The sequence below is a fragment of the Eptesicus fuscus genome, chromosome 2 (assembly GCF_027574615.1).
Source record: "Eptesicus fuscus isolate TK198812 chromosome 2, DD_ASM_mEF_20220401, whole genome shotgun sequence".
Lineage (NCBI taxonomy): Eukaryota > Metazoa > Chordata > Mammalia > Chiroptera > Vespertilionidae > Eptesicus > Eptesicus fuscus.
This window is the reverse complement of record NC_072474.1, coordinates 87,878,910-87,905,153: the sequence shown is the minus strand read 5'-3', so window position 1 is coordinate 87,905,153 and position 26,244 is coordinate 87,878,910. Positions and strand designations below refer to the sequence as shown.

Here is a 26,244-nt window from a genome sequence, read left to right as displayed (position 1 = left end):
CTACCAGTTGTTTACTACACAAGTGATATCAGACACGTAACTTAATTTCCCTAATCCTTAATTTTATATCTTGAAAACTGGTACATATTGCCTGTCCTGTGTACCTCACCAGTTAATTATAAGAACCACAGAGAAAATACACACACATGTCCCGAAAACTACCCAAAACTCTAGAATAGCAGGGTAGCAATACTGCTGGAATGCATGAAAAACTATCAAATCCCTTGCAATAAACAATTTTAGTTAATATAGACCGTCTATTGAGGGTCATGTAGTCAAACAGTAAAGCCCAGTTCGAACAATCAACACATTAACAACACAGAATGACACATATTCAAAAGTTTCAGCCTTTCTCCATTCAATCATGCTCATTTTACCTGGATTTCCTTTACATGTCAACTTACATTCATGTTCTCAAGCAATGTTCCAGCCACGGGAGGAAAAGAACGAGTCAAACAGACTCCCATCAAACTTCCAAACTGAGCAACAAGTACCATATGTTTCTTTACTCTTCAGGGTACGTGTCTGTCACCTCAACTGGAATCTCAACAAATAATGGAGCTTTCAAAATCGAGACAAATCCACTTAGTAAAGGAAAATAACAATGGCTGTAATTGCAACCACATTAACTGGACTGAGTTTTTGCTTAAATGACTTTTGCACTTCTGATGGAAAAATACTGTCCTTAAGAATAATGAAGTGCTGAAGGCATGACCAAAATATTTAACAAAAAAAAACCCAAAATACCTCAAAATTAAACTCAGGAGGAACATACATTTTACTTGGCATAATTGGGGTTTGCAGTGTCACTGGCAGGTAATGAACACAAACCTGTATGAATCACTGGTGAACACTGAGTCTAAGGAACAGCTAACGCCTACCGGTGCCGTGTGAAACAATGGAGTCCAAACAGTCTGTCTCTTTGGAGAAATAGAATAATCCTGCTTTTCTTCAGACACTGGCAAACGTGGACTGTGATAGCCAAGCGTCAGCTCAATCCTTCCCTTCATGGCTCAGAATGAAAATCTATACCCTGTCCTGGCCCTCAGAGGTGATATCCCTTGGTGGGTTTCCATGAAAGAGGGAGGAAGAAACAAGAAGATGAGGGTGGCTGGTAGGGCCTGCTATCGCTTTCAATCATATAACTTTGTTTTAGGAGGAAGAAAATAAGAATCAAGACAACTGAAGAGCAAGCCCTGACAAAGACGGTGCTGATTGTTTCATCGGCGCTGACTGAGGCAGAGCCGCAGCTCTAGGGCACTTTCCACAAAAATCCACTCCCATTCCACACTGGAAGCTTAGTAAATTGACCAAAAAAACAAAAACAAAACTGAGGGGAGTTGAGGAATAAAGTCACCTTCCAGAGAACATTGTCTGCCACCATCTCACTGACCCAATCTTCACACTTTCCGTCTTCTCTCTCTCCCAGCTCTTTTACTGGAATAACTGACAAATCTCTCCAGTTGCCCTCAAGCAGAAGTTTCACACATGCCATGTTCCTCATGGGGTGATGACCTGTCAGTCACCAGCACACACAGTACATTGCACAGTCAATAAAAGAGGAAGGAGAGTGAAGCAAGGAAATAAGAACGCATGGACATGTCAAAGGCAAATGAGAGGGTGGTAGCTCCTGGTAAATCACTTGGCATTCTGTTACAGAACTGGGGTCTCTTCTACAAGGCACCAATAACAAAATAAGTAACATCATCTAAGCATCTCAAAATAAGTAACTTAAAACTTCAAAGCACAAACTTTTAGAGGTGAACCCCCACAAAATCAGTACCACTATATTGGGGCAAACACATTTTCATGCCTCAGAAATGTTGAATCACATGGTGCATCTTCATGACTCATGTCCTACCGGGATGGCTGAGCTGAACAGCGCGCTCTGCTAGGCTTGCTGGGGAAATGAGTGGAGCTTTGCCTGTATGATCATTAAGTGACTGATTTATGAGCATCTGTTGCCACACTTGAAAATCCACCTGTGGGTTCCACAGACATTAAAGGGCACATGCATTCAGCACCTTCAGGCTTACTCGTGTTCCTGTGACCTTGGTCCCCTGGGAGAGAAGCATGGGTGGTCCAGGTGGGAATGTGTTGGTTGGGATGTGTAGTAGTGCTCTCAGGGTAAATTGTATTTGTAAGAAGAACATCAGGCACTTGAACTTCACCATCAGTGGCTATAGGTTCACTCTCATTTGATTTCAAGTGGGCTTTTTGTAATGTTCCTAAAAGACAAAAAGAAATATTTTTAAAACATTACAGAAGGATTCATTTTTAAACACATCTGAAGAAAATTCTAGAGCTACTTTCCCAAGTCACATTCTACACCAGCAAACACAAAGAGAAAGCTGATGGTTAGCACAGCTAATTGGTAGAGTTTCTCTTCTGCAAAACACATAACCCTGTGAAGAAACTATTGCTTCCTTACCTAGGTTTTCAGTGCCCAAAGAATTTAGGGCTATTCCCCCTGAGACTTGCCACAAATAAATAAAACCAGCATTGCTCAGTGGTTGAGCATCGACCCATGAACCAGGAGGTCACAGTTTGACGCCTGGTCGGGGCACATGCCCTGGGTTGCGTGCAGGAGGCGGCCAGTCAATAATCCTCTCTCATCATTGATGTTTCTCTCTCTCTCTCTCTCTCTCTCTCTCTCTCTCTTCCTCTCTGAAATCAATAAAAGTATATTTTAAAACAACAACAAAACGTGGTGAATCTTACAGTATTTCCTTCCTGACTTCTCTTTCTCAATTTGTCCCACTATTTTATGCTACTCAGCACCCAGGACACGTGTTCTCCATATCTCCATCTCCACCAAAGGACACAGTAGTGCCTCTTAGCCTTCTCCTTAGGTTTCTTCGCATTTTACACTAAATGTCAGTGAACTATGCATGACAGAAAAATAAAAACAATAGGGCTCATATATTTACCAATAGAAAAAACATATCAAAAAAGTGAAATTCCCACAAAGAAAGAAGAAACTAAATTATCTTCATTTTAATAATTACAAGAAATAATAAATAGTTATTAACTAACATTATCAACTGGACATTTTCTCAACCTATTAATTCACTGACAAAATAAAGAGTCAAACATGACTGCTGGGGACCACCTCGCTTTGACTTCAGGCAGGAACTTTTGAAAAATTTGAAAGAGATCATGTATTTTTAACTCCATCAAAATAGATAACAGACTGTTTCCAGAATATAGCAATGTACTTGAGAATGCTACTAAAATAAATGAATGTGATATTGATCCATTAGAGAAATACCCAAGGGACTTTTTTTTTCTAAAAACATTTACAGTGAATGCTCTAATTGGTTCTCACATTTCCAAACAGTTCATGGACCATTAAAAATAAAAGAAATATAAATAAAATGTTTAATATCAGTCTATGGAAAAAATTTCTCTACATGTGCTTGACACTTGGTAAACATTAAGTACAAATCAAAATAGAAAAGCAGCTGTTTTCTGGCTAACTGAGGTCAACAGCTTCATCTGCCAAAGGATTCTAAATAAAACATCGAGTGTAAGAGCTAAATCATAACCACGCGGCGCAGGTAACACATTCTCCAAAGTGTCCGTGTGATTACGAGTGAATATCAAATGCAGGAGGTGAAATGAAAGACTTCCTTTAACTGTTTTTAAAATGATTTAGAATTTATTCTGGATCAAAATAAATATGTGATAGACTTGATTACTACATAACATGCATTTCATTCATATAGAAAATTTTACTAATCAATTAGATATAATATTATTTTCATCCACTTGTTAGTTGCTCTCTTCTCTACTTGTTTTGGTATAAAGAGACTTTTCACATAATATGTTTCCGCCAATGTGGCTATAATCTAATCTAATAATAGACAAATATGCAAATTGACCGCACCTTCGCTACACCTAAGCCACGCCCACCAGCCAAGCCACGCCCACCAGCCAATCAGGATGGGTATGCAAATTACCCCAACAAAGATGGTGGCTAATTTGCATATCAAGACAGTGTCGAAAGAAGCCAAGAGCTGCAAAAGGGAGTAAAGCTTCGAAGAAGCAAGCAAGCCGGGGGGGGGGGAGGAGAAGGGAGGGGCGGAGGCGGGGTCGGGGGCGAAGGGAAACGCGGGCGGGCTGGAGGAGAAGGCGGGGCGGGCAGCAAGGGTGGAGCGGAGGCGGGGCCAGGGCGAAGGGGAAAGCAGGCGGGCTGGAGGAGAAGGCGGGACGGGTGGCAAGGGCGGAGGGGAGGCGGGGTAGAGTGCAGCAGGAAATCCTATTGCAGGATTTTTCCTGCAACGGGAAAGCTAGTGAATACATAATGTCCACGAAGTCGATTTACTTATCATGCTAACCCTCTGGATCAGCACCCAGCTCTGTCAACACACTTTTAGCAATTGCCATTTCCTCATAGTTATGTCCCTGAGTAATTCACCTACTAATAAAAGGAAATCCTTACCGTATGAAACATCTGCAGTTGTTAACATTTTTGTTTGTAATAACTAGCCTTATTAATAACTAGAGGCCCGGTGCATGAAATTCATGCACTTGGGGGGGGGTTTGGGGGGTCCCTCAGCCTGGACTGTGCCCTTTCACAGTCCAGGAGCCCTCAGGGGATGTCCAGAAGCTGGCAGTCAGTCATCCTTAGCACTGCCGCGGAGGCGGGGGAGGCTCCTGCCACCACCACTTCACTAGCCAGCCGTCAGCCTGGCTTCTGGCTGAGTGGCGCTCCCCCTGTGGGAGTGCACTGACCACCAGGGGGCAGCTCCTTCATTGAGCGTCTGTCCCCTGGTGGTCAGTGCGCGTCATAGAGAGGTCATTCCACCTATCAGTCAATTTGCATATTAGCCTTTTATTATATAGGATCTTTCTTTTATTTTTTTTACCTAACCACATTGGTGACTGGTAATAATATCTGGTTACTCTCAGATGTCCTTTGAAACACTGACTTTCTTAGGAAACACTGACTTAGATAACTTTATTAAAAAAAAAAATAGGCAGCTTTCTTACTCTTAAATTCCACATATAAAGCCGCTTGGTAGAATAGAATCATAATACATGATAGTTGCTAGAACTAATGTTCCTAAAGTATGAGAGAGAGAAAGAAGAAGAAGAAGAAGAAGAAGAAGAAGAAGAAGAAGAAGAAGAAGAAGAAGAAGGAGGAGGAGGAGGAGGAGGAGGAGGAGGAGGAGGAAGGCGGCAGCTAAGGGACCTGTATGTAAAAGCCTGAACTCACTAGACAATTTTGTTTCAAGCATCTCTAGAAACTAACCAACTCTCAACTTACAGTTGGTTGCCTATTATGCATTTTTTTAAAAAGCACAAAAATTAGAACTCAATAAGACTAAATACCCTCCAGTTAGTATAACATGGTGAACTATAAAAATGCTGAGTTATTAGCTCAAAGTAGAGTGCTCATTCTTCCAGCGTTGCCCATCCTTTTCCGCATTCCTACTTTTATAGAACTGTGGTTAGAATTACAGGCTCTACAGCCTGACCAGCTGGATTTAAGTCCCGTCTCTAGCACTTACTATCCTGAAACTTTGCACACACTCTCAACTGCCATAAAATAAGGAAAATAAAAGTACCTCCCTTTATGGGGCTGGTCGCTAGAATCAAACTGGTCAATACATACATAACTACCTGAAACAGTTCACGGCACACAGTAAGTTCTCAATAACTGTTAGTCATTACTACACAATGAAAGTAAAATTGTCTTCCTTAGGGCTACCAATAAATACCATTTCCTTCTACCTTCAAAGCAAAATGGCTGAGGAAATTTTCAAAAGTGAATCACTTAACCCACTTTCAGAGTGAAATAATGGTGACTATTTCCTGCAAAAACATTAATAGAAAATCACATTGTATGGCTCAAAAGTGTTTCAGCTCCATTTAGCAATGTTTAAGAAACTGTCTATAATTCCAGTAATAATAGCCAAGCTTTACTGATCACCTACAATGAGTGGATTGAGCACTGTAAGTGGCAAAATAATGCTGCCCCAGAGGTGTCCACAGCCTCAGCCTCAGAACCCGTGACTATGTTACCTTACACACCTTACATGGCAAAAGGGATGTTGCAGCTGTCAATTAAAGAATGTGAGGTGGAACACCTATCCGGGATTATTCAGGTGAACCCAAGGTTCTTACAAGCAGAAAAGGGAGGGGAGGTAGTGTGTGCCAGAGCCACACAGTGTGAGAAAGATTCAATGGGCCATTGCTCATTTTGAAGAAAGAAAGGAGCCACAAGCCAAGGAATGCAGGAAGCCTCTAAAAGCTGGGGAAATAGGGAACAGAGTGTCTCCTAGAGCCCCCAGAAGGAATGCAGTACAACCAACACTCTAATTTTAGCCCATTGAGACCCATTTTGGACTTCTGACCTCCATAATTCTAGGATAATTTGTGTTGTTTTAAGCTACCAAGGTTGTGATAATTTGTTATAGCGGCCACAGGAAACAAATACAAGCAACTCGCTCAGTATCCTCACTTCAGCCATCTCCCGGGTTAGCCTCCCAAGAATCCTATGAAATCTATATATATAAAACACTAATATGCAAATAGACCAAACGGCAGAACAACCAAACAACCAGGGGGTGCGCACGGAACATGGCGGACATCCACAGCAGGTGGCAGAGTGCGGAACATGGTGGGTGTCGGCCACAGTGGGATGGTGGAACAGGTGAGCAGGGGCACCAGACCAAGGAGGGGCACCGGTCGCTGTCATCAGGGCGAGCCTCTGGTAGTTACTGAAAATCCTTTGCTCCCGCGCACCATGGTCCCACCCAGCGCTCGCACCAGCTGCCAGCCCCGATCACCCATGGGGGCTTCTCCACCTGTGCTCCTGAGGGACAATCAGGGCAGCAGCTGCCGCTCACACCCGCTGCTGGCACCGGCCCCAATTGCTCTGCACTATCAGCAGGTGTGAGCGGCAGTGGGAGTGGGGCTGCTGGCAGACAGGGGACCGGGGGCTGCGGTGGGAGGGGCCGGACAGGGGCATAGAGGATGGTCTGAGACCCACCCCTGTGCCCACCACAGCCTCATGGCCCACAGTTCCTTTCAAGGTGCACAAATTCGTGCACTGGGCCCCTAGTAGATTCAATAATTAACTCTTCTTCATAGAGTTTCAGAGAGAAGGAAACTGAAGCTTATAAGAGTTGGGTAATTACCCAAAATTGAGTTGGGACACGACACATACACATACACCTACAGACACTTCTCACTTTGGACAAGGTACGTACCTTAAAAAAAAAAAAAAAACCAACCACCATATGCACGTAAACAAATTTATCTTCCTATTTCATGAGTTTGAAATGAATTCCTGTCTTTATATCTCTAGCCATGTGGTAACACATTTACTTTGCATTTTCTCTGTGCCAGAAACTTTGTATTTACTCTCTGCTGAGAACACAGAATCTAGAGAGAGGTACTTATCCTCAAGATGTTTATAGATTAGTTGAGGGAGACAGCCATGTCGTCTAAAAATACAAACCATGCTGCAAATGCTTTGAGAATGATATGCATAGGACAATCTGGTGACAAAAAATAGACAAGTAGCTGTCACTCCATTTTGGAAAGTCAGGAAAGGTTTCTTAGGGGAGAATGATGCCCGATGTGAATCTTAAAAGATGATTAGAGATTTTCTAAGTTTGAGCAAAGCATTTTCTGGGAAGAGGGAGGTGAGGTATGGTCATAGGGAGTGGAGAACTTTCTAGATAAAGCAAAGTAGAAAAGATATACAAAAGCCTAGCAGCAAGTAATTAAGCATGGCTAGCACACAGGGGACTGGCAAGAGAAAGGGAGAGGGAGTGGAAGCCAGACTGTAAAAGGGCAGTTCCTGTATAAAGGTTTGGAATTGGTCTTGTTGGGATGGAGAACTTTTAAAGGATCTTAGATAGAGTGGAATGTTAGAATGAACACTCTAGCAGCAAGTTGATGCCTGAAAGGAGTAAGGCTAGAGGATAGTTAGAAGGCTACTGATAGTCCAAGTGAGAGAAGATTAAGGCCCAACCCAAGACAAAAGCAATGAGAATAAACAAAACAATTGGGAGAAAGCTTTCCAAGGCAAAACTGTGAGAACATAAGGGAAAGAGTCAGAGGTCCCTTCAGGTTTCAGTTTTGAATTACTGGGCAAACGAAGGTACCCCCAAATATGATAGAGGTGGTGGTCATTAGTGCTATTCATCAAATATTTTCCATTCTCTCCCATTGTACTAGGACACATGCTTGGGTTACATTCTCTGGCCTCATTCTCTTGTCTCTTACATCTTTGATGTTGGTCAAAGGATACAAACTTTCAGTTACGAGTTCTTGGGATCTAATGTACACCATGCTGATTGTAGATGATGATGATGATGATGATGATGATGATGATAATAATAATAATAATAATATACTTTTTAAAAAAGAGAATGAGTCTCCAGTGCTCTTTATCTTTCTCTCTGGCACAATAACCACAAAGGTTCAAGATGATGACTTGTTCATCAATTTACTCCCTTACCTCAATGAGCAAAGCACATCCCTCACCCCCACCCCACTGCCATCTTGCAAAGGACATGTAGTATGAGCGTAAAATTAACCTTCATTGTTTTTAAGCCAATAGGATGTTTGTTACACAGTATAGCATAGCCTACCCTGACTGTCACATTAGATAATAGAGAATGAAAAATAGAATTTGTAGGATCTTACTTTTGTTATTGTCCCTACTACAGGTACATCCTATCTAATAAAGATGGAATATGCAAATTGACCATAACTCCACGACAAAGATGGCGGTGCCCATAGCCAATAAGGAGGGAATATGCAAATTGACACAACAAGGCGAGAGGCGGAAGGCAGCTCTGGTGGGAGCGAAGGCAGAAAGGCGGCTCCAGCCAGAGCGAAGGCGGTGCCGGCAGCCAGGGGAAGGAAGGCCTATTCTTGCACGAATCTTCATGCATCGGACCTCTAGTTGAGTATAAAATGCCTGTGAAACATTCCAGGAGAAAAGTCTAAATTGAGAGCAATCCAAACATTTCCTCCAGAATGCCTTGCCAGACTCCCCCACAAATATGTGTCTTTGTGTTCCCAGAGACACATTGCTTAGATCACATATATACTCAAGTGGAACTGTCTGTTTTCGTGTCTGTCTCCTTGAAGGTGGGTTTTTTATGCATGTCTGAATCTCAAGAACCCAACAGAATTCCTGGCACCAGGGTAGGTCTCAATAATACTTGTTGAGTATGAATGATGAAGGAAGTCAGGCAAGTGGATGGCATTGTCAAGAGAGGCATGGGTGGAAAGTGAGAAGAGCCCTTAGGACAGATACCTTAACATTTAATGGATAAATAGAGAAAGATGAGCTTAAGGAGGTGGAGAAAGAACAAAGAACAGAGGTAAAAGGAAAATCAGAAGTGATCATTTGCAGGCCAAGCAGAAGAGCATTTCAAGAAAAAGGAGTAGTAAAGACTGAGCAAGACCATATCTGCATGTCACACCTGAATGGAGAAAGTGTTCCTAGCACCAACTAACTGAGAGCATGCTCAGTCTGATTTGATGTAAACAAACACAGAAAGAAAGCATAAGGACCTTCATTTTAAAGTCCTGTTCACATTGGTTTCAAATGCAGCGGGATAAAAAGACATTGGTGGCTTTGGTAAGGACAGAGTTGTCAGTATGAAAAGAAGAGAAAGAGGGGAAGGGCAGATTCAGTAGGTTAAAACTGGAGGAACATGCAGAAATCACCTGTGGGTCTTGTTAGAATGCCAATTCAGCAGGGGTGGGTGGGGCCCAAGATTTGATTATGCATTTCACAGACTCCCAAGTGGTACTGGTGCTGCTAGTCCATGGACCACATTTTGAGTACAAATTCTTTGGCTACTATTTCAAAATGCTTTAAGTATAACTTCAGGTCTTAGTAATTTTTTTTTTTTCTTTTCCTCAAGTTTGAGAAGTCTGTGTTGATGAATCTGTACCAGAAGGGCCAGGATTATTAAAGTAATTTGTAGATTTCAATAAGGAATGTGGAGTCAGGTCATAAAGGATCATAGAGCATCTTAAATTTTGTGTGTAGAGAAATAAAGATCTGGGAGGTTTTCCATTTTAAGGTGCTATTCAAAATACATTGTAAGCTAGGAAATTAAGGTCTTTATAATTCCAAATCCTTGTAAAAAGCCACAAGCTGCTCAGAAATTTTCTAAGAGCAAAACTATATTTTAGTTCAATGATCTCCATCCCATCTGGCATTTTCAAAGAAGAAAGTCACTTTTGTAGAGGACAATTTATCTTGAGTTCAAGAAAAATGTACTGTTTACCATATTTCCTATACTCTCCATTATAACTTTTCTGTTTTCTTCATTTAAAAACAAAAATAAACAATTAACAGGCCACACATAGACTTTTCATAGTATTAAGAAAACTAGGAAGGTCACATTAGGCCATTCTTCATAAATTTATAGCTAAAACAAAGAAAATTTATTTTCAATGTGGATGAGTAGAAGAGCCTTTAAAACCAAGTTTTCTGCAGCCAGAGGGGCGGGGGTTGTTAAGAACATTCTAATGAGATGTTTTGGACCATAACTGGTGAAATTAAATGGAATAAACAATAGTTGGCAAAATTCTGTGCAAACCATCCCCCAAGTACCACATTTCCAAGACTCTTGTAATAAGCCCCCATTTTCCCCCTGCCACACACTCTACTCATTCCCACCCTTTCTCCACACAGCTGCCAAAGGCACCTTTTTTTAACTTCAATTTTTATTTTTCAAGTACTCAATATTATGTTGTACTAGAGGCCCGGTGCACAAAATTCGTGCACAGGGTTGGGGGGGGGGGTCTAATTTCCTAGCTTACAATGTATTTTGAATAGCACTTTAAAATGGAAAACTTCCCAGATCTTTGTTTCTCTACACACAGGCCACAGGGTTCAGGCCTAAACCCGCAGTTGGACATTCCTCTCGCAATCCAGGACCACTGGCTCCTAACTGCTCACCTGCCTGCCTGCCTGATCGCCCCTAACCACTCTGCATGCCTGCCTGATGGCCCTTAACTGCCTCTGCCTGCCTGCCTGATCGCCCCTAACCACTCTGCCTGCCTGCCTAATCACCCCTAACCCCCTCTGCCTGCTAGCCTGATCGCCCCTAACTGCCTCTGCCTTGGCCCCTGCCACCGCGGCTTTGTCTGGAAGAAGGACCAGACAACCAGAAGATGTCGGTCGACCCAGTCTAATTAGCATATTACCCTTTTATTGGTATAGATTGGTTTTGGTTGTACAGCATAGTGGTTAAACAATCATATACTTTACATAATGTTCCGCCGGTATTTCCAGTACCCACCTGACATCACACATAGTTATCACAGTATTATTGACTATATTTCCTATGCTGTACTCTACATCCCTCTGACTGTTTTGTAACTTCCAATTTGTGCTTCTGAATCCCTTCATCTCTTTGGGGAGGGGAGTTGGGGGATTGGAACAAAGGCACCTTTTCAAAGCCCAAACCAGATCAGTCATGTCACTCCCTTACTGCACCTTCATGGAGTTTATGTTGAAAGGGCCACTCCCTCAGGGAAGGCTTCCCTCACCTGACTGGGTTCAGTCCCTTGTCAGAAGCTCTCATAGTAACTATCTCTTCCCACATAGGAGTTACCTCTGTTGTAATTAATCGATTGCGTGACTTTTGTTTCTAATGCCTTCCTCCCTCACTGCACCATGGAGTCTGTAAGAATAGGCTTTATTCCAGGTGCGTCCAATGCCTGTAGCTCACTGACTTGCACATAACAGGCACTCAATAAATGTTTGTTAAAGGAATGAATAGTATCAAATTACATCCGCTATTGTACTTCAGTTATATGCATGCTTCTCAAAATAATTTTACTTTAATTGCAAATATTATATATATATATAATTTAGGGTAAGTATTAGTTCAATGTCTGATAAAGTGCTCCATGGCATAAGCTGACTCTAGACATGTAATGACAGTACAACCTGCTGCCAGTTTACTTCTTATAAGAAATGAATTAACCTCTGAAAGTAACTCTTGGATCTCAACATAAAGGTCATGTAAAACTTGTCATCACGTTGCAAACACAGTAGTCAGTCAACTTTATCCTTTCTAGCTACTTTATTGGCAATTAAAATATACTGTGGCAATGGCTTCATTTATGGGGTTGTAGATTATAGGATTATTATGGCAATGGGTCATAGTACAAAGGTATTATTATTATTATTATTATTATTACTTATCACTAGAGGATATCTTTTCCATTGCTTTTCAGAGAGAGTGGAAATGAGGGAGGGAGGAAAGGGGGAGAGAGAGAGAGAGAGAGAGAGAGAGAGACATTGATGTGAGAGAGAAAACATCAACTGGTTGCCTCCTTAATCTGCCCTGACCGGGCCAGGGGTTGAACCTGCAATCCAGGTACATGCCTTTGACTGGGAATCAAGCCTGCAACCCTTTGGTGCTCAGGCCAATGCTCTAACCACTGAGTCACACAGGCCAGGACCAAACGTTTTAATTTTTATGGATAGAGTTAAAATAAGATAAACACGTTTGAGTTCATTTTAAGTAAAATATAACTATTCATTAAAATAAATTTCTGATTTAATAATGTTTGTAAGTAAAAGCTAATTCTTTACTTTCATTATCAATTTTGTAACTTACAAAAACACTGACAATTATTTCATTTGACTTCCATAACAGTTCTGTGAAGCAAATAAGGATTATAGTCCCCATTTCACAGAGAAGGTAAAGTATGGTACCTAAAGTCATACATCCAGTAAATGGGAGAGAGTAAGATGCTAACCTAGACCTTTTTCTGTCAAATTTTAAGCTCTTTCTCCTATATCATATGGCCCTTCAGTATTAGACTATAACTTAATAAATAAAAAACTACATATAATATTGTAGCTTTCTCGCTCTTTAATTTTCCTTTCAAAGACCTTATTTTAGAATCCAAATCTTTGGGAATCATTCAGACCGCTCAGACTATCTGCCGATCTTAGAAATACCAAACTAAACTAAATATTTGTAGCTCCAACCCCAGTTTAGGGGTTGAAGTGAGGAACTATTTGTACTGCTCTCTTCTATAGCCTATTGCTGAAATAATTTCTCATAAAGTTCAACTCTTTTATCTTCAGAAGTTGTTTTATTACCATCTTAACTGTATGCATGACAGAAGCCCAAACAGACAAAATTAAATACCATACAGCATCTGTGTTTGTTAGCATAGGGCTTTTATTACCTTTTCATAATCGATAATCCTCTCACTATTATCTCTTTGACTTTTTAAGCTAGAGCTCTTTGATGCACAATTGGCATTCCAGCATCCCTTAGCAACCCTCGTGGACCTAGAAATAACTACAAAACTTTGAAAGACCAGGGAGTTGTAAACTCAAACAAAACAGAATGTTTTTAAAAGTAAGCAGAATTTAATGAGGTTTTTTTTTAAAAAAAAGATATAAAGTGATTTTATTGCTCATTACAACAAGCATATCAGTTATAAAATAGAAAATGTTTACTTGGGCAGATACTTCAATATATCTATATCAAACCAACTGGTGCAGAACTATAAAAAGAATACTTTTGAAGAAGATGTTTGAAAATCTTCCACCTTCTAAAGATCTCTCTATATAAAAGCCTAAGCGACCATTACTACCGGTCACTATGATGTGCACTGACCACTAGAGGGCAGACCCTTAACACAGGAGCTGTCCCCTGGTGGTCAGTGCACTCCCACAGCCAACCTCCCGTGGCTGGCCAACCTCCTGTGGTTCCTTCCCCCAGCCAGGCAGCCCCTGATCAGCCCCGATCAGGATGGGGACTAGGCAAGACAGCCCCAATCAGCCCCGATCACTGGCTGGGCCAAGGGACCTCACCTGTGCATGAATTTGTGCACCGGTCCTCTCGTATTTCAATAAAATTTTTATTTAAATAAATAAATAATACCCACTTAAAGCACTGTTTTAATGACATCCTTCCTCTACTCAGAGCCTAATACCCACAACATAGACATAAGCTGTATTTTATCTAGATTAATTTACTTTATAAATTCTAAATGCATACTTTATAAATTGAGCAATAAAAATAATAGGTAGTTTGGATGAAATAAAATATTTTAAAATCATTGGTAGTGCAACTAGATCTGTATCATCTTGCTATTTATTTTTGTATTTTATCTGACTGCACATGTTCAAAAAAACTCTGATTCATAGCAATAAGTAGCTATGAATGGCAAGATTTTGAGTTGTTTTTTATTTTTTTTTCCAATAACTCACCTTTTAAACTTAGGATATTGTTCATTTAAAGAGAGATAGCAATATCCAAATACAAATGAGTAAATCTGTCAGCACAAATTACTTTGCTGCTGGTCTCTGCTTTGTTAAAAATTAATATGTAACATTGAGTTTGAGTGTACATTTGAGTTCAATTTTTTAAAAAAATAGAAATTTAAAGAAAATAATTGTGTAATCCTTGAGTCTTTTTCTCAGAACCTTGGTTCTATGGAATAGATTTTGAAAACCAATGACCTAGGTGCTAAAGCCCATATTCCTTAGGACAGCATGTAAGATTTTATGTCATTTGCACTTTATCCATCAATCTAGCTGCATTTCCTACCAAAATTTCACCCTGTTTCCCAAGTCCATCAGCATCTTTCATGGGTTATACTTTTACCCTTGCTTTTTTCTCAGCCAAATGTGACCCATGTACTACTGCCTTCTAACCTGAATTTCTATTTTTATTCCAAAAGTTAAAATGTTAATGCCCCATGAAGCCTTGTGACTGTCCCCAAAAGCACCTTGTATATACCTCTATCATCAACATGTGTTGCCTAGTGTGACAATCATTTCTTCCTCTCAACTGTGAGTTCCTGAGAAAGAAGGACTAATTTAAACATCCTTGAGTTCTCAGGGACTTTCAAAGTTTCTTCTACCTAGTAATCACTCCTTAAATGCATTGAATTAATTAATCCATTAATTAATAGCCTATATAATAAAGAGGTGATATGCAAATTGACCTTCACGCTGTCACAAGATGGCGGCACACACAGTGGAGGCTAGGTTCCCATAACACAAGATGGCTGTGCCCACATTGGAGGCAGGGTTCCCATAACGAACAATCAGCAGGGACCTGAGGCTGCATGGTACTGGGCCAAGGCGGGGGACCTGAGGCTGCGCCCCCTGCCTGCTCAGCGGGGCTCGACAGAGGGCCTCAGGCCGTGACCCCTGCCTGGCAGGGCTTGATGGGGGACCTCAAGGCATGCCCCCTGCTTGGCGGGGCTTGACGGGGGACCTCAGCCTGCACCCCCCGCCCAGGCGCCAGGCTGGGGGATCTGAAGCTGTGCCCTCCACCCAGCGGGGCTTGATGGGGGTGGGGCCAGCCGGGTCTGGAGCTCGCCCAATGGGGGTGGGGCCGGCCAGGTGTGGGTCTCACGCAATTTCAAGGCACGCACGGGTAGGTGGGGACTTGACTCTGGGGCACCCCCCAGACTCTGACAGGAGGAAGATTTTCATATATATTTTAGTAATTTTCTTTCATCTCTGACACTTCTATTATAGAGAAAGGGCAAATAGCAATATTAAAATATTTCCTCTAATTAATTCCATTTTAATGTGCATGAATTTTGTGCACCAGGCCACTAGTTAATAATAATTAGGAGAGTGAGTATAGTGGATTTAAAACTGCAGATTTACCTAAGTTAGTCAACAGCTAACCCTCTTATTGAGTTGTTATTTTAGTTTATATAAGTACTAAGTAGAAATCACTCTTATAAATCATGCTAATTTTAATTTTGACTTCATTTTAATAACGACAGCACTCACCAACAAAGGAAAGCAGGATGACCAGCAGGACAATGAGAGCGCAGATACATGGAACCAGGACCAGCAGTAGGAAGCGGAGAACATTAGCAGTTGTCAGCTGCTGAGAGCAGCCATCACCCACGGCATCTTCCTCAGCTCCCAAGACCTAAAGCAAAAGAGAAATATGAGCCCTAGTTGGTTTGGCTCAGTGGATGGAGTGTTGGTCTGTGGACTGAAGGGTCCTGGGTTCAATTCCAGTCAAGGGCACATGCCCAGGTTGCAGGCTTGATCCCCAGTAGGGGGCATACAGGAGGCAGCCAATCAATGATTCTCTCTCATCATTGAGGTTTCTATCTCTCTTTCCCTCTACCTTCCTCTCTGAAATATATATACATACATATATATGTATAAATGAATATAAAGGTGATAATTCTAGTAAAAAAAAAAGAGAGAGAGAGAAATATGAAACATGGCTTGTGACCACTACAATTTGGCACCCACTTCTGTCAATTGTACCAAAACAGCTTTTATTACAAAGCAACTCAGTACATGGCATGAAATTATAGAGCACAGCCACCATCCATTCAAAGCAGCAGCATTCCTAAAAGATTTTGCTGTGTGTACTTTAGGACATGAAATGAGGTTTAGTCACCGAATCACGCTAATAAATGAACACATAACGGCACAACCGCATTCAGGGCAGAGCAAATCATTTATTTCCAAAATGTTTTTCAGAAGTGCATGAACTTTTAATGATATCACATCTTGATTTTTTTAAAAAACACATTTGCCAATTCGGTATTATTCCAAAGGGCCATAAATAACTATGGCAAGAACTCACGTTGGCCCAGAGCTATAAGCAAAGACTGCCTCGTACAGTGATAAGACATTGGTGAGTAGGTGTAGACAAGACATTCTCCAGACTTCGTTGTTGTGAGGCTCATTAGTCCTAACCCAAATCTGCATGAATCTGGATAAAGTAAGTTTTCAGCCATTAATACTTCAGCAAGTTTTAATATTACTGACGGCGTGTTTAGTGACAAGTTGAACAATCAGAGAGCCCGTCCCGTGGTCCAGTGGAACACTTACGATCCCTCCGGACACCTCCCGCTGTCCACACTGACCCTGCGGCCTGTCCACTTGCGAGAGGATGATGAGGTGCCACAGTGATGCTTCACATAAACTTCTCGTCTTCAAATGCTTTAAACTTTGCTTAGCTCAATCTCTTGCCAGAAACGATGTCTGGAAACTCGTTTATTGCACATGGCTAGCTTCATGCAGTGACTTTTTCAACAGGGTCTGAGGTGGAATTAGAAGTGACTTGAATAACTCACTAGGAGTTACTCCCTTGATGACGGTGTTTCTCGCGATTCTCTCTTGGACTTCGGACTCTCCTGCATGTTCTCCTCTGACAGTTTCAGAGCTTGAACTACAACCTCTGTGTAACCGCCTCCTGAATCTCTCTTGAGTCCCAAACTTCCTTTCAAGTTATGCCATATATTTCCAGTGCCTAGTGCTTAACCGCATCTCTCTCTCTCTCTCTCTCTCTCTCTCTCTCTCTCTCTCTCTCTCTCTCTCTCTCCTGTAACACTGCCATGCACTTTTTACCATGCTGAGGTCTCTTCCAGCTGTTGTGTTGTTGTTTTTTTAATCCGTCCTCAAGCCTGTATCCCATTTCAGCCACTATCTCTCTCCTTCTTTGTCATGCAAAACGCTCAAAGGATTAGTATTTATTGTCCACATTTCCTCACTTGCTGTTTACTCTTGCGACCACTACAATTTGGCACCCACTTCTGTCAATTGTACCAAAACAGCTTTTGCTGTGGTTCCCAATGACCTCCATGTTGCTACATCCAAATGACATTTCCCAGACCTCATTGTAATGACATCTCAGAGTCATCTGAGAGATTCTCAGTCAGCCACTCCCATCTTCCTCAAGCACTCTCTTCCTCTGACTTCTCTTTCTCCTACTTCTCTGGTCATTCCTCCTCTTTCTGTAAGCTCTTATCTCACTTTCTCCCCACAATGTCACCCACACACATGGCATCAGTCACCAGCCCTATACATGTGACTTACATTTTTAAATAGCAAACAGAGACCTTTCCTCTGAGCTCCAGACCTTTGTAAATCTTCATTAGGGCCCATAATGAAACCTGATATTACTGTTTAGGTGGCAGTTGACAGACAAAACTGCCTAATTTTTGCTGTAAAACATGGTTGCTTCACAAAGGTTCAAACATAAAATAATCTTCAAAATAGAATACAAATTTTATCAAGACTATGTGTGTTAAATCAGTAGAAAAAAAAGGGAAACGCAAGTTTCAGGGATATTCCAACTGAAATACTACTGCAACATGAACTACAAACTATAATAACCAACAAATACTTATAAGATTAGAAAGTACACATTTATTCTTGCTCCTGTAAAAGCATAATCACAGCATAAATAATACCAACTCAGCTGTATCTCTCTCTATGTATAAATATTACCCTTTTCTCATGAGGGTAGCCCAGTATCTAGAACAGCACCTGAACACGGTCAGGAATAAATTATTACCTGCTGAATAAATGAGTGGGTTAAAGCACCTGGACAAAAATTACTCTGTACATAATTATGCAAATACTGCCTCTTTTTTAAAATAATATACACCTTACAAAGACTATTCCTGAATCATCCAAAAACACTTGGAGAAGAAAATGTATTAGGTAGAAAAGTAAAAATCTTTTCCTTTCAGGGAAAATATACTAAAATATAATAAAATCAGTTCTTATGGGACTACTGAAAGGAGTTTTAGGGGTAAAATAGGCAGGTTTAGGGAGTTGTAGGAATTAGGGGGTCCATAGGGGAGGAATGCATAGGTGAAGGTTTGGAGCTGCCAAAAGGCTCACATTCACAGAGAACAGGAGGTGCCGCAGGATAACGGGGGAGGAAGGCATCCATTCGCAGAAGACAGGGACAAGCCACAGGGTATGGGGAGAAAAAGGAAACAAACTCTCACAGAGGACAGAGCAATGCCGACAAATGGGAGAAAGAGGAAAACAGGTTTTCACAGGAGACAGAGAATTCTACCACTGAAGGGGGAGCAACAGAGGGGGCACCACGTGGGTTTTACACTTTGAAGATGATATTCTACCAATTGGAAGGCAGCACCAAGAAACAAAGAACTGCAGCCTTTATAAACCTTAGGAAAAGGGGCTTAGGGGGCTCCCCCCTTTGGGACCCCCTCCCTCTGTGGGAGTCTGTACTTGTTCCAATAAATTTCCACCTTTTCATCTACCACCTTTTGTCCGTGGCTTCATTCTTCGGACCCACCTGGACAAGAACCTGGGAAAGAAACTACCCTTGCATGCCGCTCAGAAAAAAACCACTCTTAGCTCAATGCCACACTCACTTTCACCATTATGAGCTTTGAAGTTAGTCAGAAAATTATGTGTTTCAAACAGTAAATTGTGGTTTTTATTACAGACAACATTTTTTAAATACCACCTATGTGAACATGAAAGTAAGTAGCCTGGTAACTCTATTAACCCCCTTAAAGAGCGATCCTCAGACATTCTTGGTACACAGCACTCTCAGCATCCAGGTAATGGTTTCAGTAGTCCTAGACCAAAAGAAATGCCCCACAGGACTGGCCTCTGTGGCTCAGTTGGTTCAGTGTCATCCCATGCAGTAAGAGGTCGCTGGTTTGATTCCAGGTCCGGGCACAATGCCTCCACTACAGGCTCAATGTTTCTCTCTCTCCCTCTCCCTTTCTCTCTCTCTAAAATCAATAAGAACGTTTATTTTAGAGAAATGACTAATGTACTCACTTCGGCAGCACATATACTAAAATTGGAACGATACAAAGATTAGCATGGCCCCTGTGCAAGGATGACATGCAAATTCGTGAAGTGTTCCCTATTTAAAACAAACAAAAAAAGAAAGAAATGACTAACAGTTCCATTTATTAAGTAGTTTAGTTCAACAATTTTATATATATTTGTATCCTAAAAACTTAGTAGCCAGTTGAAAAAATACTAGACATAAATTAAAATTTAAAAATACTTTCATGTCATGCTTAACCACGATTACTTACTAATGGGATGTGTGCATCTGTTGGGCTCTGCACAACACCTCAAACATAGGAATCAAATTGGAAACCACCACCTGTTCCACATGGATTTTTACATGGGATGACTTTTTACACAACTACCACCAAGGACCCAGCAAAAGGGATATCACCAGACTGCTTTCTATAGTGGTTGTACCAGTCTACATTCCCACCAGCAGTCCATGAGGGTTCCCTTTTTTCTACAACCTCCTCAACCCTTGTTATTGAGCTGATGTTAAAAGGGCATGACTTCAGCAGGTGGGGAGTTGGAGGGAGGTCCTCCCAGGCAGAGAATACTTATAAGGACCTGGAAAGAGCCAGGTGGCAGGCGTGTAGAGCAGGTGGCAGGCATGCAAAGCAATGGGAGCAATGAGTCTGGTACAGGCAGGGCAGGCCTAGACGGATCTCCAGATCCTGCTCCTCCAAGGGCGGTCCTGACTACCAGCATCAGTATCCCTAGTAGCTGGTAAGGATTGCAGAACCTCAGGCCCCACGTGAGTCACATGCCCATTGAAGTCTGCCTTCTATACTATTAAGGATATTGGTCTTTGTCTCTTAAGTCCCTGGAGGGTTTTAAGCTGAAGGTGATATATCCAAATGAGCATTTTGAAAAGAACACCTGGGGTGCAGCTAGAGGTTGGAAGGGGGCATGTGAGGATATGGGGAAACCAGATGGGAGGTTGCTGAAGTACATAGAAAAGGTGGGGTCTCTAAAGGGACTGCAAGATGACCTAGTGCAGATATTGCCAGCCTTTCCACCAACCTTACTTTTTATTGTTTGCTTCGTAATGTTAACATAAAGACATTCAACCCTGTAAAGAATTTTTGTGAGTTTATTTGAGCCAAACTGTCGACAAATGCCCGGACGCAGAACCTCAGTGATTGAGATAATGCTCTGGAGAATGGCGGGTTACGTCTATGTTTGCACATTGCAATCAAAGGAAGGGACATAGATGGGTTACATGAAATCCATTGGTGATAGACTAGAGAGGGGGGAGAAAGCAAAGGGGCGGGGTGGGGGGATCCCCTGGGATTGGATAAAGAGTAAAATGATAGACACATACATAGGTGGGTGCAGGAACAATTAACATGATAATAATGAAGTAATTTGTGGTATCTGTTCTGTTCTGGTGCCCAGGCACAATCGGTTGTGCCCCAAGGGGTCCAGAAAAAGGGAAGTTACAAGTTACTCAGACATTTCAAGGGTATGTTATCATAGATGCAAAAAGACAGGTAGGCTCAGTTAAGGTGAAAAGGTTGACTTTGTCAGTGAAGATCCCTGTCTAGGATGTAACTGAAAATTGCTAAATTGTAATTTACCAAGTTGTAAATTTTTTCCTCTGAATTTATCCTGATTGAAGACACAAAGGCACTGAACTTCTCATTAGCAGGAGATAATCTAGTCTGGCCACACTGAGTTGCTGTTAATTCTGGTAAAAAGTAAACAAACTTGAGTTACATTACTTGTCACGAAAAGCCAACATTATTGTGTTTAAAGAAAACTTTCAATGTTTTTTCCTCCCTTCCATCAAATGTGAATATATCCCAGAGTTCAGACTAAATCAGGAGGTTAGAGAGTTCCAGGAGAGATATTGATAAGGAACAAATAGAAAGGCTAATATTAAAAAAAAAAAAAAAAAAAGTAAATATATCAAAAATCCCGAATTTCTCTTATGAAATTTTGCTGGCCTTTAATAGTGAGTCATTGATTTACTTAAGCATATATATATTTTTTCTGATCCCACTCTATACAAGGCACTGGTTAATTGCCTAAGGGATAAAAATAATGTTCTGGGCATATGATATAGTTTTTAATGATTGAATTAAAATGGATTTTTATTTTTTATTTTTTTACCTCTTGAGATTACAGTTCAGTAATTTTAGTATGTGCAAGCATCACCATGATCCAAAGTAGAAAATTATAAAAGCCATAGTTCAGTTAAAATTGCTTCACCTGCAAGTGATAGAATATATGCATATCAATAGTGATTTAATGAGAAATAATTTATTCCTTTCTCATGTAAATGTACCAGTGGTCAGAAAAGAACTTGTATGCATATATGCTTAACCCATGGACACAGACAATAGAGTGGTGGAGGCCTGGGGTGGGGGGCAGGGCAGGCTATAAGGGGTAAATGGGAAGAAAAAGGGGGCATATGTGATACTTCCAACAATTAAGATTTTTGAAAAAATTTCCCAGACAGCCTGGCTGTGGTGGCTCAGTGGTTGAGCACTGACCTATGAACTAGGAGGTTACGGTTCAATTCGTGGTCAGGACACATGTTGGAGGCAGCCAATCAATGATTCTCTCTCATCATTGATGTTTCTCTCTCTCTCCTCCCTTCTTCTCTGAATTCAATAAAATGTATGTGTGTGTGTATATATATATATTATATATGTGTATGTATGTGTGTGTGTGTGTATATATATATATACCATCCCTCAATATAAGTGCTCTTTTGAGGGTAAGAAATAGACTTTTTCCAGAGTCTTCATGCTTCTGCAACTCTTCTCAAGTCAGACATGGCAGAATAGAAGATCACCACCTCACTACAGTTGAACAATTTTAGAAATGGCCCATCTGTGCTGGTATTCTTTCAATTTCTTTGTAGAGCTTACATTTCAAAATTATATGTTAAAAACCTTAACCTGCAGACACTAAGACTACACTCTCTAAGAAATATTTACCTCAGAACATTGTCTTACCTAACCATCAATCCAAAATGAGATCTGAATTGTTTTGCCCACTGAGCAAAAATGAGCCAATTGTTACCTTCTTACATAAGAAGGAAATCTTCTAGTACTAGATGTTTTTCTCTCTGTGCTCAATAAACTGTGAGAGTGCTTTACGTGAAATAAAGGTAAATTTATTGAATAAGAGACCAGTGATTTAGACACTTCTCAAATCAGGTATCTATCAATACTCCACAATTCTCCCGCTCTCCCAATAAGCAAAATGCCTCCAAACTCATCTGTGAGTGAACTCTGCCAGACCCAAATGTCTTCTGTTGTGCTGCTTGTTTTTGATGTCCCAAGAGGCATGAAGAACAAGCATCTGGTTTTCAGTAAGTCTTTTCATCCATTTTCTGGCATTTAATTGAAGCATACAAAGTTCAAATAACTCCTGCACTCTCTCAAAATGAAATTACCCAATTCACACCAGAACGCATGGTTCCACAAGCCAACCCTGCCCACATTCTCCTTTGAAAATCAACATAATAACAACACCAGATAGTTGTCCCCTGAGTTTCACAGCCATATATCCCAGAATGGGTGTTCAACATGGAGACTAAATACCGACAAAATACTTTCCCTTTGAGGAGACGAGATAATAATCCAATACTCAGGATCACTTCAGCCTTTCTGATTTGAGGGTAGCATTGTTTAGCTAAAGTCTGAAATATGAGAGAAGAGATTGGAATGTTTCAGAGGCAGCCTGAACCATGTCATCTCCACCACTGAAATCTAGGAGACCTTATAAAGTCACCACCCTGTCCTAACCATGTTTCCATATCTGCACATAAGGGATAGAAAATGCATGTCTTGCTCTGACCACAAATATTCCCTCCCCCTCAAAAAAAAAATTGTTAAAGCAAAGGAAAAGTGAAAAACAGTAATAGCAATGTTCCTTTCAAGTTCTGAAAGCTCTAAGTCCCGATTTCTCTCCCATGCATAAAATGGAGTTTGCTCAACTCAATCTCCCTGATGGAAAGCTATAATCTTTACTCAAGTGAGGAGATGTCTTCAGAGGCAACAGGAGAACCTTCTAAGGTAAACCCTGTTTCTCGCAGAGCAAGGTGGGAAGGTCATATTTCTGTGACAGTCACAGATGATTTGAAAAGAAACACAGGCAACTCCCTACCTACACGAGGTAGCTAGGACCTGGCATCCTATGTGGGGGTTTTTTCCAATTAACTTTTTTTCCCAATTAACTTTTTTAAAAATATATTTTTATTTATTTCAGAGAGGAAAGGAGAGGGAGAGAGAGATAGAAACATCAATGATGAGAGAGAATCATTGATCTGATGCCTCCTACATGTCCCCTACTGGGGATGAAGCCTACAACCCAGGCATATGCCTTGACAGGGAATCAAACCATGACCTCCTGGTACATAGGTCAACACTCAACCACTGAGCCACCCTGACTGGGCCCAACATCCTGTTTTGAGATGACTTTGCCCCCAATCTCAAACATGTCAACCTTACCATTTTATGGCACACATAAGTCTTAATGTAATAAAAGATTTATTTTCATGCAGATATAATATCAGAATTCTTTCTGCATATATTGGACAGTCTTAGAAGTAATTATTTTTCAGTATATTTTTTGGGAAACAATGAAGGCTACAGGGAGGGGGAAAAAAGGAGGGTTGGGTTATTCATGCCTCCGGAAATTAAATATTTGAGATTTATTCATAAAAGCGTTTTAAATTTCACATCCTGATTATAAGTTACAACATTTCTAAGGGAGCTATGGCAAAATCCAGAGGAGCCTAACAGATTGCCAAATGAAGCCAAAACTATTTTTCATGTGGCTCTAAGGAAGCTGCTGAATTTGTGCAAATCTTGGAGACCTAATTGACTCACTGACCCAATAACAATGGACATGTTGTGACTTTTAAAAATTGAAACAGATTGACAAAGTGAGTCAAGAACGAAAATATTGACTTTCTACAGCTGAAAATAATCAGGGACTGCATACAAGACAAAATGGATTTTATGCTCTACAACAATCCATTTCAGGCATTTCAATGCAAAGTAAAACATAAACAGATGTTGAAAACATTTAACCTACTGAACCTACCTGCTGAAAGGAATCCTGCAGTAAAAAACGTACAAGTAAGGATTTTATGTCTTGGATGGAGCAGCAATTTCTTTGTGAACACCCAGAGCAAAAGCAAACTTAACATTCATCATATATTTCACTCTGCTTCATATATTTCACTATACTGGGTACAGAATGGTAAAGAGTTGTATCCAAGACCAATACTCTTAAAGAAGCTACTAGAAAAGGGGAGATATTAGAACAGAGGAGGAAGGGTAAGATCTCAAAGAACCTATGAATTAACTTCCCCCAAGGAGGCTAGGATGGGAGAAGTTACTGGAAAGTTGGCTCCTTAAAGCTTCAGATAGGCAGTTCAATGCAAGGACAATTAGGGAAGCACACCTTCAAGACTGGACAGCTATGACGAGCAGATACTGAACATAATATTCACGGAACAACAGTCTATCAGAGGAGAAAGAGAATAAATAGTTATACAAATAGTCATTTAATTGTTATTGTGGTAAGTGCTATGTGGTACGTACAAGGTAAATAATTTGTGGTAATGTCAAAATGAACATAGAAAACTGAATTCGACTTCTTTATTAAAACCTACAACAGGAAGCAGCCTAATGCTGAAAATACTTCAGTGACAAGAAATAGTAATGAATATTTCTTATAAACACTCAAAATTGAATTACTAGAATTATTTCAGCAATAATTAAATAATTTACCTTCCCAGCTTCTTTCCACTGATGGTTTCAAGTGTTTATAACGTTAACACACATTTATAATATAAACTGTTCTGAATGTTTAATATTTATGATTAGGGAGCCCAAAGTATTAAGAACTGCATAACATTTCCTAAAATGATAAGAAGCTACTGATGAAAAGGCGGCTTTTGAGAGTATAAACCTCATTGGTCCATCCATCATATTTTTTAATTTTGTTTTTGACATCTTTCCACAGTTAGTATTCCCAAGTCCTAAAATATTTTAAAAATCATAATACAGTATTTCGCAAAGAATAACATGTGTCAATTCTCTTGAGTTTCTTACCAGTGCTAAAGTTGTCTGCATTTTAAGACAAAACCAAACATATAAATGATAAATGTTTTAAAATATGTGTAATATTATGGATGTATCTAATTTATGAAAAGGCGAACCTCTAGATCCAAATTAAGACAGACTAAACTAATGAAAAAGATGTCTTTAAATGTTTAATAATTGCCTATTCTTGATGTATTGACTTTTATACCTTCCAAAGAAAATACAGTTAAAAATTATGATTGTGAATTAAGTGACTATAAATAATCCTGTCTTTAATTGAAGAAATTAGAAAAAATTCTCTTTTGGAATGTAAGACTAAATTGTTTATTAATGGTACACTAACTTATTTACTGCTTTCAAAAAAAGGTTTCCAAACAAACAAACAACAAAAAAACCCCACAAACTCATAGATACAGATGGTGGTTACCAGAGGGGCAGGGTCGTGGGGGAGGAGGAGAGTAAGAGGGGTTAAATATATGGTGACAGGAGACCAGGCTTCAGACGGTGAGCACAGAATAGACTATACAGATGTCGTATTATAAAGTTGTACAGCTAAAATTTATATAACGTTATTAACCAATGTTA

The 26,244-nt window shown here is 40.4% G+C and overlaps 1 protein-coding gene and 1 non-coding gene across 2 annotated transcripts in view; one reads left to right on the top strand and one right to left on the bottom strand.

The window, feature by feature from the left end:
• Window positions 1-26,244, bottom strand: part of CORIN (corin, serine peptidase) — a 192,648-nt gene that overhangs the window by 153,317 nt on the left and 13,087 nt on the right. Inside the window, exons 2-3 of the mRNA XM_008140283.3 lie at window positions 15,779-15,923; window positions 2,037-2,228 (exon numbers count right to left, since the gene is read on the bottom strand). Of these exons, the coding sequence (XP_008138505.3) occupies window positions 2,037-2,228; window positions 15,779-15,923 (337 nt within the window). The remainder of the gene's footprint in view (window positions 1-2,036; window positions 2,229-15,778; window positions 15,924-26,244) is intronic.
• Window positions 19,560-19,663, top strand: LOC114231073 (U6 spliceosomal RNA). Its single transcript, XR_003617052.2, has one exon. It is a non-coding gene; the product is annotated as a U6 spliceosomal RNA (small nuclear RNA).